The following is a 13,920-nucleotide window of genomic DNA, read 5'->3' on the forward strand; positions in this document are numbered from 1 at the left end:
TGCAATCCTTGTCCATTTAGTAGCCCTCTCACTGTTAGGAAGTCTCTCATACTGTCTGCCTTTCTTTTGTCCCAGAGCAGCTGGATGTGAATCCCTGTTTTCCACAACAGCTGGAATCTCAGTCTATCCAACTATTCCTCCTGTCTTAGCTTTCCAACCCCACTAATCTTGAGCACCATGCAATATAGGTTCTTGCTCCCATAGCAGATCTCCAGGGCTGGGTGTTCAGCGGTCCTAGGCCTCAGCCCCATCTCCACTCCATTTCTCTTCCTTCTTCCAGTGAGCTGGGGTGGGAGAAGTGCATGGGTTCCCCCAGATCATGGCTTTGGTATGTTACCCTTTTTGAGGTCTGTTCTTTTCTCCAGGTGTACACAGTCTTGTGCTGCCTTCTTTCCTGTTGATCTTTTAGGGTTAGTTGTATTAACTATATTTTTGTATTATATTTTTTTGGGAGGAGGCCTCTGTCTCACCTCTCACATCATCATGTTTAATCTGATCTGACTTAACCACTGTTACATGATGAAAGTATCAAGTTATCAGGATGTAATTCCATATCTACTGGTTCCCGACTCAGCACTTGATATTTTACCTATTATATAAATATTTCTCCTCTTCCCCAATTGACTTGCTAGTTCTGGGGAACAGATACTCTAACATCAAAATGCCATCTTGGTTAATTTTGAAATCGTCACAAGGGAGAATAAACACATTAGTAATACTGGTCAGCTACCTCTTTTTCCACTGCCACCTGATGTTTCTTGAGAAGCCTCTTCATTTTTGCAGCAAAGGTGTTACGCTGAGTTTCAAGGTCTTTCTCTAATCTGAGGCTATGCTCATCCATCTTAGCCTTTAACTTTTTTTCCAGATTCATGAGCTGTTTCTGATGTTGCTCTGTCATTCTCTTACAGACAGACATTTGTTCTCTGAGCTGACTTTCCTGCTCATGTTCTGGCATTTCCCTTGTATCCTACAACAATAGAGAGGAAAGAATGAAGTAAAGCATAACCTTTTTCTTTCAAAACCATCTCAGACCAGTCTACTATCAACTAAGTAGGTAATTCATGTAGGAGATCCCACCCAACAGCTTCTAATAAAATTTCATCTGAAAAAGCAGACAAGCTAGCTGGTTCTAAAATTTAAGTGGGAATGTAAAGGACCTAGAATCGCCAAAGTTTTGAGTGGGTATGAAAAGTTGGTAGATGTAAACTTCAGTAATCAAAACAGTGTGGTATTGGTATAAGGACAGGCTGAATAAAGCAAAGGAACACAGTAAAATCTGGAAACAGACCCACATATATTCAGTCAATTGATTTGCTACCAAAATGTCAAGTTAATTCAAAGAAGAAAGGAAAGTGTTTTTAACAAATCCTGCTGTAACAACTGGTTCTCTGTATTCAAAATAAATAAATGCTTAATCATGCTATACACAGAAATCACTTGTCCTAAACCTAAAATCCAGAATCATGGAGCAGAGGAAGACACAGAATATTGTTATGACCTTGGGGTCAGCAAATATTTCTTGGGTATGACACAAAAAACACTGAGTATAATGAAAAAAATGTACAAACTGGATTCTGGAATAGAGGCAAAATTCAGATAATGTAAGATTAATCATTTAAAGTGAACAATTCAGTAGCATTTAGTATATTCATGATATTCTGCAATCACTGCCCCATTGTAAAGAAAAAATGTACAAACTGGATTCTTAGAGACAAAATTCACATAATGTATGACTAGTGATTTAAAGTAAACAATTCAGTAGTACTTAGTATATTCGTGATGTTCTGCAAGACTGCCCATATCTGGTTACAAAACATATATAATACTTCAGAAGAAAACCCTGTATGTTTTAAGCAGTTGCTCCCTAATCTCCCCTTCTGGTAACCACCAATCTATTTTCTGTCTATGGATTTACCTATTTTGGATGTTTCATATAACATGTGACCTGTTGTGTCTGGGTTCTTTCACCTAGCATGTTTCCAAGGTTCATCCATATTGTATAGGATGTAACAGTTGTTTCTTTTTATAGCTGAATAATATTCCACTGTATGCACATACCCTCATTTGTTTATCTATTTATTTGTTGCTGGACCTCTGTGTGGTTTCCACCTTTTGGCTATTGTGAATACTGCTTTTATGAACATTTGTGTATATGTATTTGTTTAAGTACCTGCTTTCAATTCTTTTGGGTATATATCTAGGAGTAGAATTGCTGAGTCATAGGGAAACGCTTTGTTTAACTTTTTGAGAAATCATCAACTGTTTACCACAGCAGCTGACATTTTACATTCTTACTAGCAATATACAGCAGGAGTTCCAATTTCTCCACGTTCTCCCTAGTTGTTATTTTCCATATTTGTTTTTGTTTTTCTCTTTTAATAGCTAGCCATCTAACAAAACAGCAGCAGACTCACAGAGTCCAAGAAGGGACTAGCAGTTACCAAAGGGAAAGGGGTGGGAAGGGTGGGTGGGAAGGGAGGGAGAAGAGGACTAAGGGGCATTATGATTAGTACACATAGTGTAGAGGGGGAGACGGGGAAGGCAGTAATAGCACAGAGAAGACAAGCAGTGATTCTATAGCATCTTACTATGCTGATGGACAGTGACTTCAATGGGGTGTTAGGTGGGAACTCAATAGTATGGGTGAATGTAGTAACCAGTGTTGCTCATGTGAAACCTTCATAAGATTGTATATCGATGATACCTTACCAACAACAATAAAAAAATAGCTGGCCATTCTAGTGGCCGTAAGGTGGTACTCATTGTAGTTTTGATTTGTGTTTCCCTAATGACTAATTATATTGAGTATTTTTTCATGTGCTGTTGGCCATTTGTATATATTCTCTGGATAAATGTCTATTCAAGTCTTTAACACATTTTTTTAAATTGAGGTATAGTTTATATATTAATTTGAATAGTTTTTTGGTGGAGGCTTAAGGGCTTTTTTTATGTAGTATCAGGTCATCTCCAAACAACAAAAATTTCACTTCTTCCTTACTAGTGTGGGTGCCTTTTATTTCTTTTTCTTGCCTGATAATGTAGCAAGGACTTCCAATACTCTGTTGAATGAAAGTGTTGTGAGTAGGCATCCTTGTCTTATTCCTGATTTTAGAGGAAAGGTTTTTAGCTTTTTCATGGCCTTTACTCATTTTTAGTGGGTTGTTTGAATTGGATTTTAAAACTAAAAATTTTAATTTATCACAGATGGAGAAAAAATATCTTTGCAGGACATATCTGAGATAAAATACCTGTATGTTTCTTATAAAAGTCAAACATACATATGCAGTATGACTCCACCATTTTATCCTATGTATTTGTCACAGAAATTAAAACATCATGTTTAAAGACATATACATGTTTGTAGCATCTTAGTATGCTGATGGACAGTGACTGTACTGGGGTATGTGGTGGGGACTTGGTAATAGGGGGAGTCTAGTAACCATAGTGTTGCTCATGTAATTGTACATTAATGACACAAAAATGATAAAATAATAATTAAAAGTATTTATTTCATCTTCCACTTGCCCCTTAGCAACCTCTAATCTACTTTCTATGAATTTGCCTATTTAAGATATTTTGTATAAGTGGAATTCTAATAATATTTTTCCTTTTGTGTCTGGCTTATATCATTTAGCATTTTTTCAAGGTTCACTCACATTGTAGCATATATTAGAACACTGTTCCTTTTCACAGCTGAATAATATTCCATTGTGTGTGTGTGTGTGTGTGTGTGTGTGTGTGTATACTATGGTTTGTTTATCCATTCATGTGTTGATGAACACTTGGGTTGTTTCCATCTTTTAGCTATTGTGCCTAGTAACTCTAGTAACTTTTGGTAATACTGAAAGCAGTGAAGTTAAAAAAGAAGCATTCCTATCAATTGTGAAAAGGAGTTACCTGACCTCCCAATATTTCCAAGAATATTTAAAATCTTACACGTGAAAGTGTAGCAAACATCCACATTTCCCAAACTGAGAAGTTGTAATTTTCTACAATTACACCCAGTGTTATTTTTAAAATGTAAACATTATGGAAAATGCAAAAATCACTTTTCATTATCACCCACCTTAAACCTTTCTCCACGTCCCAAAGGCAACCATTATCACTAATATCATGTTGTATACTTACTATTTTAAAATACCTTCATTTTCATCTAAGTAACTTCAAATAATACATTATATGGTATTTATTTATTTATTTATTGTAAGATTTTTAAAATATTCTTTTTGCATTCTCAAAACATGTTTCCTAAATGCAGACATTAAACTGGGAATTAAAAAGCCTTTTGCCATTTTAAAATAAGTTGCCTAAATTATGTTCCAAACTTCTGATACATCAAAGGAGAAAAAAACCCAAACTCTTAAACTAACCAGACTACGAAAATTAGTTACCAAAGTTGAAATTTTTTTCACTGAAATCGAATACTCACAGGTCTTGAACGGATGGCAGAATTATTAGATATGATGGTTTCGAATCCCTCCATCACGTGTAGCTCATCCTTGTTATCTGAGGCATCCTGAAGAATGTTAACCCTACCGCTTTGACTCCTGGTCCTGTTGGACATACGGGGTACAGACTGATGACTTCCAATATTGTGCACTGCTCCCGTCTGTCCAACACCGTGATCTTGGTCCTGAGGGAAAAGAGTATTAGATTCAAGTATCTTTATCTCCTGAATTCTTGATTATTAGCACCTAGCACACCGCTTAGCACACACAGTCTTCAGAATGTTAGTGGTCTATTTTGGGAAATTCCTTGTATTTGCCAAGACCAGAAAGTTTATCAGTTGTTAGTTGACAAATTAAAAATGTGACCGAGTAAATACCAAAAAGCCAAACCAACTCTGTGAAAAAGTTAATCAGAGTTATTTCCAAAGTGTAGTCTTTTTCTAAAATTTTTTACATTACTTTGAAATCCATTTCTCCTACACATCTCATGGGGTATACACAGAGATGCCGCTCATTTCTCAATGATTCCAATGGTGAAAACAAACCCCAATCTTTCTTTTAATCTTATAAACATCCCTTTTAGTTATTTTCTATTGAAGCCTTTCATATTTCTTTTCTTCTCAGAATGTAGTCTTTAGCCTAAACTTCTTCCACTAAGTAATTTAATATTAATTCCTATCTATTTTTATGTAAAATTAAATATTGCATATATATTTAATCATAATTGGAAGACTGTTATTCCCAAGAAACCCAGCAAACTTTGGTATTTGGGCACCAATATTATAGTCTTACCATACCAAACCTCTTTAAGATATGCAGAATAATAAATACAGACCCATGGTATATGGAGGATCTTTTCTTACATCCACAGCCTTAAAAAGTTGCTGTTATTCTAATGTTTAATGACATTAGAATTTTATTAATTTCACTTTACTAAAGCATTTCATATACCTAAAATAGCCCCAATTTTCTTGTGACTACTCTTAGAAGTAAAACCAGTATCAAAAATACCAAAATTGTATGTAAGAAAGTCTTCTATTTTATAGTTCATTAATTATGTAGTGTTATTAAAAAGAAAAGTAACTACTACTCCTGTTTTCAGAATGCAGGGATCTTTCTCAATAGAAAGCAATAAAAAAGAATCAAAGCTTTGGCATTGGGACATGAGCAAAGAAGAAAACAGAAAATACTTAGACTAAAAAAGATAGCTCCACAAATCATAAGCTTTATATTTTCCTTTGAGGAAGTTCTGTAACATTTCTACTGCAAATTTGGAAACATGGCAACTTGGAAACAACTTGGTCTCAAGAGTAATATATGAATCCGAACCCATATGCTTCTACAGTAAGTTAGTTAACCACTCTGAGCATTGCTTTCCTCACCTATAAAATGAGTATTTTAGAACCATCTAGAGGAATTAATCCCTATACACAACTGAAAAGAATGAAGTGTTCTTACTAACAGAATAAGAATGCTTGGTAATTTTTTCCCCCCAGGATAAATTTAGCTAAGCCACATGTTTATTTTATTTATTTACTTACTTATTTTTTAAAAAGCAAGAAATTTCCAATTTAATAAACATATATCAAACATTACACAAAAGGCACTGGGGGAAAGGTTTATACAATAAACAAGGTAAGGAGAATGGTTGGTAATTCTAATGGCTTCTCTGTGAGCATCGTCAACGTCCAAAGCCTGTAATTTCAAATACTTCCAAAAGCGTGTCCCATGCCATCAGACAATCAGGCAAAAAAGTGTTCAGTAGACCAGAATTTTGGGAGGGACTAGATTAAATTAAAGTTGAACAGGTTTCTCTAATAAAAGACTTCACAGAGCTTTACTAGCTAATGTACACTACCAAGAGGCTGGTTTAAAGAATGCAAAACCTTTTCCTCCACCTGGGACCTTAGAGAATCACTGTGAAGACACAATCCGGAAACCACTGATATAAAAGATTCCTGGCAAGAAAAGTTCCATAAGGAAAGAAGCCAATAAGGAGACCCCAATACTTGAGCCGTTTCTAAGTTATTACCTTTTCTTCCTGTGCTTCTGCTGCTGGCCCTTTATGTGCCTCCTGGGAAAGGACCTTCTTTGTCTTTTGATTGCGCAGATTCTCCAGCACTCTTTTTTTCTCTTCCTTTGCCCTTTGAAGGAGATCTCTTACCACTGCTGTAGGGCGCTCCCGAAGAAGAAACGGGTGCTGGTTAAGAGTAGAAGGCAAAAGTCAGGTTGAGACCTATATATTTTTTCATTCAGAACAAATGAATCCCTTCTTGGACCCTAGAGTTACTATCCTAAATAATTATAAAAATGCATGTAATCTATAGTTATCTAATTATGCTATGCTTTTTACTTCTTATATTTATAAAATTTAATTTATTTTATATACTCTGTGCCTACATAACTTCCCCTGTACTTTTTATGAAAACTTTGAACATGACACCTTTATTGGCCAAATGAAAAGGCAGAGTTGAAATAATCAGAGTCTAAGTAAACATTAGGAATTAAGGCCACATAGAGCCCTAAGTAAACGCTTACAAATTCTTAGAACTGGTCTCATAGAGGAGACACTATCAGTTCTGAATTACATTAGATTTCAACAGGAATGTATTTACTGATGGTGAATCACATAACATACTACTTGGGTATAATGGGTTCTTTATGTTGCTTAAATGAATCTTCATGAAACACTAGCAGTTGATTAAAAGACGTTATGTATTAGTGATTTTTTACCATTAATATTTAATAAAGCTTAACATTATCCAATACAGAAAAGTAGAAAGAACAATTCTACTATAAGATTATCATTGTTACATTTGGTATTTTTTGGATATTTATTTCTTCTCAGAAATTTTCCATGTATAGATTTTGTTTTGTAGTTAGTGCACAGACTGCAGAAAGATGACTTGTGCACTGGAGTTCATGAGATGATCATGAATTCTTTTAAGACTTTTACCTCCTTTATTAGCTCAAATTTATTTCTTTAAAGAGTTGTAACTATATTTTATTCTTTTTATTGCTGTATGATGTTATTTCAACTCATAATGCCTACAGATTATTTCATCAAATGTTCATGCCAAAATTACATAACCATTATTCTAATTCTGGATAATTATTTTCAATTTTTCATTCTGAGATAAATAGCTTCATACAGTAAGTCACTTTTTTCCATTTTATTTTTTTTTTCCTTATGACAGACTGCAACAGAAATGTGATTAGGCCAAAGGGAAGGATGCACTTGACAGATTCTTCCTACCACTTCCAATAATGTCAATATACAAAATGGGCCAGGTACATGAATACATATGCAGGTTTGGGATCACCCAAGGTCAAGTATCCATTCCTGGTGGGTTGGGTTATTACCAAAAGAGCTTCTTTTGCCTTCATTAGGCAAATGTAAGAAGCCAGTCACATTCTTCCTTTTCCTGAACCTTAGCTTGATATGTACCAGAATTTATAATATTCAGTTTTTTATCCGAAAATAATCTATCTTGTAATTCTAAGTTATTTAATAGTTTTCTACAAATGGATCCTGCTTGTTTTTCATTTACATAACTCATAGCTATACTAAACCTTTTGTTGCTATTGTGAATACCTAGTTTTTGGGCTTTCATTTGAGACTGTAAGTGTGCTTAGGGCCTAGAATGCCCTAAGTGTTACTGAAACTTTATACTGCTCTTCTACATACTGTAGTTGCAAATAACCCTACTGTATATGTACAGGATCCTTTCAATATCCTTGCATATTGAACTGCATGTTGGTGAGAATAAACTGAACTTCTTTGAAATTCTAAAACATTCATGCTGAAAGTCTAATTTTCTAGTGAAAAATCCACAAAATTCCTTAGGGGCCACAAAAAGATAGTCAACTGCTACTCACTAATGCCTTATCTAAATGTTTTAAGAACTATATTAAATTGAACAATACTATTATTGCTATTAATAAGATGTCAACCTCTAAATGAAAACATTTTTGAGAACAGAAAGCATATACTAATAATTTACTTAAATTAGATAACCAAACCTATTGAAAAATGAATAGAATTCACATTACTTTTAAAATATTTTCATTGCTAAGTTAGAAAAACATATTTCTCAAAAGGAAATAAAAACGTGATATCCATTTTTAACAGTTCTTTTGAAATCTCTTTTCTCCCAAGGTATTTATGTAAATGTATTACACATCATTTCTCTTTCTTTCAGATTACTTTATATAGGACAGATCGATATATAAAGTATGGTAGATACAAAAATTAAATCCAAAGTTAAACTACGCTTTGCCACCTCTGAAATGACATTGTACCACATGAGTTAAAATTTGTAGTTGTAACTCGTGAATATATTCTTGCACATATAAAAATTAAGTCATTTAGTACTACTATACTGAATATTTAACTATATATTCTATTCAGACATGGTAAAAGCAGTTAATTTTGAAAAACAAGCGAAAAACTTAGCAATTAAGAAAATTTCCAAGAAAGAATGGTATTATGAAATTAGTATTTTAGCAAAACCCAGTAGAGCATACTTAACACTGATTTGGAATCAAAGGATAAAACACATTCTTTAAAATAATTTCTTAGGTGTACATAACAGAGTATAACTGACCTTTAAAAGTTCTTTTGATGTAGCACGATCTTTAGGGTTTTTCTGGAGGCAAGACTCTACAAAGTTGCGAAAAGAACTGGACCTATTGTAAAGGAAAGTATTAAGTGAACATATTGCTGTTTCCTTTAAAAACACATCCACAAATCAAGGCATGTCCCTATGGGTGGGAGGGAGAATAGAAATAATAAAAAGAAAGCAGACACAATGCACTATGTATTTCATCATGTAAGTCTATAAAAAGCTATGCAAAGCAACTAATGAATCTTTACCATTTTCAAAAGATAGATTTGCACACATTATTTTAAAATCCTGCTCTCACATACTTAAGTATCACAACTCATTCTACGTTGCGGTAAATTAGGGAAGTCAATTATTTTCCTTTTTGCATTCAAATCTAAGATAATATTCTTCTTAGTATTTTTTTTTCTTTTCTCTAGTCACGTCTCTTTCTTGCTTGACCCTTGGATCATCTTCCATATAGCATGTTTCAGAACATCACGCTATTTGTTTTGGAAATAACAATTTTTATACCTAAGTATTTAGTGTCCTTGAGCAAATGGACAAAAGTTCCAGAAAACAGTAAAATTTTTTTAAAAAGTAGAATTCTGTAACATACTATTATATAGTGTTACTGATGAGAGTTCATTAAGGCAGTAAGTAAAAAATATTCCATCAATGTTTGTCATCAATATTCAAATAAGATTTAATTCTTTTATACAAGAATTCTTTTTTGAATCCCCAAAGTATCAACCAGTATAGACAGCCTGTCTTTCGTGTATTTATTATTCAGATGTAACATAATAAACTCTGAGCCAAGATTTCTTCAAAACATCTCTACAGAAGCAGCAAAAACCTGTGAACTTGCCTTAATAATGTAATGATAAAAAATAAATTATTGCTAATTTATGCATCTTACTTGTGAATTTTAAAGTATTTGTTAAGTACTGTAGGTAGTCCCCTAGAATGTTTCAAATGCTAGATACGCCTGAAGACTTTCCTATTAAAATTTTCTATCACTGATAAAAATCCTTCTTTCCTAAAATTGTCCATCTGTTCTCAATAAACTTCTTTACATGAATAACACAGTATTATCAAAGAAGCACTAGGAGATGCAACATCAAAGCACATTCGGAATAATAAATAACAATTAGAATCATCCAAAAATTATGAATTATCTGGTAATTCTGATAAATTATCAAATCATTTTTACGTATGTTTTATATCATATCAATTATAAACCATTCCCCAATTAAATATCTGTACAGGTTGTGGCAATCTATATACTGCAGTTTTAAAATATGAATGTTTAAATCATGCTATTTATTATATAATCAGGGTTGTATGTGTCACTAAGGTACAAAAAATATAGTACTTATTATACAAAAGCCTTACTTTTTGCTCCCATGTAGCATCATCTATCTTTTATTTCTGAACTGAGTTACATACATGCTATAAAAAGTAGAGATAATAAAGGATAAACATGATGTAAGGATAAAATAAAGCTATTTTAATATTTCTTCAGGTTATATACACTTCACCTAATTGAAATGAAATCCTTTTGATAACATTATGAAAAAGTATTTAAATTTTACCATGTTGAACAATGTATCTCTCAGCCATACTCACCATTCATTAGACTGCAGTGTAGGGGGGTTATTTCTCGTAATGAGATATAAGGCATGCCTTGCATTCATATGAAATAAAGGAGGCTCCCTTTCCACTATAAAAGAAAGAAAACTTCCTGTTAAATATGTGCCTGTTATATAGGAGCATGGAAGCAATGTTAGTTTTTTTTTTTAAATAAACCCCAACTTAGGAAAAAAGTTGCAAGTAGAGTTCAGAGAACTTAGTTAAGTGAGTCAATAGAGAGAAAATTGCAGCCCTGATGCACAACATCTCTAAATAGTGTATTTTTCCAATAAACAAGAACATTCTAAGAGAACCTAATATAGTGATTAAATCAGGCCATTAATGTGAATACATGACTATTATCTAATCCTCAAGCTTCATTGTAGTTTCAATCAGATGTCCCAATAATGTCCTTTGTAGCAAAAATGACCTTTGATCATCTGCATCCTTAAAGGAAATTCTCCATTTTTTCTAAATTTTAAACTTACATAAAATTGTTCATAAAATATTCCTATAATCCTTTCAATATGTGTAAAATCTGGAGTCATGTCCCCTGTCATTCCTGATATTGGTTGTCTGTGTCTTCTTTCTGTTTGATCTAGCCAGAGGTTTATTAATTTCATTAATTTTCCCAAAGAAATAATTTGTGATCTCATTGATTTTCTCTATTGTTTTCATTTTCTTTTTAATTGATTTCTGTTTTGATCTTTTCTGGGTCTCTTTGTTCTGTTTACTGTGGATTGAATTTGCCCTTCTTTCTCTAGTCTTAAGGTGACAGTTGAAGTCATGACCTTGACAATTCACAAGTATACAATTTTGACTCTCAAATATCCCTCAGTTTGGCTTTGTGCTGTTATTAAATTTAGTTTCCACATCTCTGGCAGGAATATCACAGAAGCAAGTGTCACGCTTTCCTCAGTGTATTCTATGATGATCCTATAGAACAGGTCCATGGTTTCAGATCGTCTTGACATTGATGGTGATCACTTTGATCACTTACGGCCATTCCACAAGGTTTCATGGTGAAGTTTCACTTTTTTCCTTTGTAATTATTAAGTATTTGTGAAAAGATACTTGCGTCTATATAAATATTCTGTTTTGCATAAAGATCATTTTATTCTCTTATTGTATAGATTTAGATTCTTCATTTAATAATTTATAACCTGCTACTATCATTTATTTTGATGTTGAAATTGTTTCATTTTTGAGCAGTTGAGAATCTTTTTAGCCGACTTCTGCCTTTCCGGCATGGCTCCATCATTCCCTGCTTAGCTCCTTGCTCTCTGGCCCACTAAGATGTTCCAGGATCATCTTATGCTTTCCCTACTGTAGACACGGCTCCAAGGAGCTGTGGCAGGCAGTGTGCTCACTGCTACTGCCCGTGTCACTTCTCTTAGATCCTGTCAGTGGATAAAGGAAGGGAACACACACGTCCCTCATCTATTTGTATTCATACTTGTACATTAAATATCTTTAGTTGTTTATTGAAAACTGAGTTCACTACAATATCTCAAATCCAATGCTATAGTACTATTTATTCGAGCCTTCTCTTTCCATTATTTGTAGCACCCTTCTTGGACAGTAAGAAACCTCACTCTCATTATCTTTAATATATCTGGTGACTCACCCCTGTACATAGCCAGTCTCCCATCTTGGCCACCACCCTTTCCCCTTTTCCCCATCAAGTTTTCAAACCCCATTCCAAGCCTGTCTACACTGTGAATGTACACTTCATCCACTCAGTTTCTGACACCCCATCTAAACTGGATCACTTTCTGAAAGCCCCCTTCCTTTCAATCAGGCACTGCCACTGTGTCAGGTGACCCACCCCAAATATGGACGTGCTCCTTGGCCTCTGACACCCCATGCTAGGCTACTTCTAGGTCTGAATGCTTTGGTTACTCCACCAGGACTCTGAATCTCCAAACTTGACTGCCACCCTCCCTGCACAGGTTATGCTTCCACATACAAGGCATTCTGTCTGTGGGAACTCCCTCCTCTCCTCACAGGACTCTGACACGCCACGCTGGGCTACCATGGCTCAGCAGGTGACATGGACACCTACTTTATACTGTCCTCCCAACAGCTTTAAGAATGAGTAGTTTGAAGATGGCGGCATGAATAGGACAGTGGGAATCTCCTCCCAAAAACATATATTTTTGAAAATACAACAAATACAACTAATCCTAAAAGAGAGACCAGAAGACAACAGCCAGACTACATCCACACCTGTGAGAACCCAGCGCCTGGTGAAAGGGGTAAGATAGAAGCCCAGCCGGGTGAGACCTGAACACCCCTCACCTCAACTCCCGATGGGAGGAGACGAGTCGGAGCGGGGAGGGAGAGGGAGCCCAGGACTGCTGAACACCCAGCCCTAGCCATCCGCACCAGAGAGCAGACAGTGCATGCGTGGAGTGCTGGAAACTAGGGAAACAGGACAGCAAGACCTGTGAGCAGGTCCCAAAGCTGGTGCCCCTGTGACAAAGAAAAGCGAGTGCTTTTTGAAAGTCTTAAAGGGACAGGGATGCCACAGCTGGATGGAAGCATCCTGGGTCACAGTCCAGCAGCTGGAAATTCCAGGGAACTCCAGGCACACTAACCCCCGGGGCAATAGCTCTGAGACCCCTCACAGAGGTAAACAGCCAAACAGCCCCCCGTCCATTACCCCTCCGGGACCCCGCCATAGCATAGTAGCAGGCTGAGGCTGGCAACTCCCACAGCAAGGGAGCTTCCTCCATACTGGACGGGCAAGATATAAAGACCCAGTCTACACGCAATTACCCAACACAAGCCACTAGGGGTAGCAGTTGTCCCAGTAAAGAGGCCAGGAGCAAGTGGAAAGCCTTAGCTCTCCCATCTGACAGAAAGCCAATAGCTCACCACTGCACCTATCAACATGAAAAGGCAAAAAAATTTGATCCAGACAAGACTAACCCAGACAGCTTTGACATCTGCTACATCTCCCCCTGAAAAGGAACCCAAGGAGATAGATTTAACCAGTCTTCCTGAAAAAGAATTCAAAACAAAAGTCATAACCATGCTGATGGACTTGCAGAGAAATATACAAGAACTAAGGAGGGAGAATAGAGAAATAAAACAAGCTCTCTAGAAGGACTTCAAAACAGAATGGACAAGATGCACGAGACCATTAATGGACTAGAAAACAGAGAACAGGAATGGAGAGAAGCTGATGCAGAGAGAGATAAAAGGATCTCCAGGAATGAAAGAATTTTAAG

The 13,920-nt window shown here is 35.4% G+C and overlaps 1 protein-coding gene across 1 annotated transcript in view; it reads right to left on the reverse strand.

Annotated features, from left to right (window-relative positions):
• The window catches only part of LOC140845710 (serine/threonine-protein kinase TAO1-like), a 56,379-nt gene that overhangs the window by 22,112 nt on the left and 20,347 nt on the right, over positions 1 to 13,920 (reverse strand). Inside the window, exons 7-9 of the mRNA XM_073220533.1 lie at positions 10,739 to 10,775; positions 4,430 to 4,633; positions 731 to 967 (exon numbers count right to left, since the gene is read on the reverse strand). Coding sequence (XP_073076634.1) covers positions 731 to 967; positions 4,430 to 4,633; positions 10,739 to 10,775 — 478 coding nt within the window. The remainder of the gene's footprint in view (positions 1 to 730; positions 968 to 4,429; positions 4,634 to 10,738; positions 10,776 to 13,920) is intronic.

This window comes from Manis javanica, chromosome 2, assembly GCF_040802235.1.
Source record: "Manis javanica isolate MJ-LG chromosome 2, MJ_LKY, whole genome shotgun sequence".
Lineage (NCBI taxonomy): Eukaryota > Metazoa > Chordata > Mammalia > Pholidota > Manidae > Manis > Manis javanica.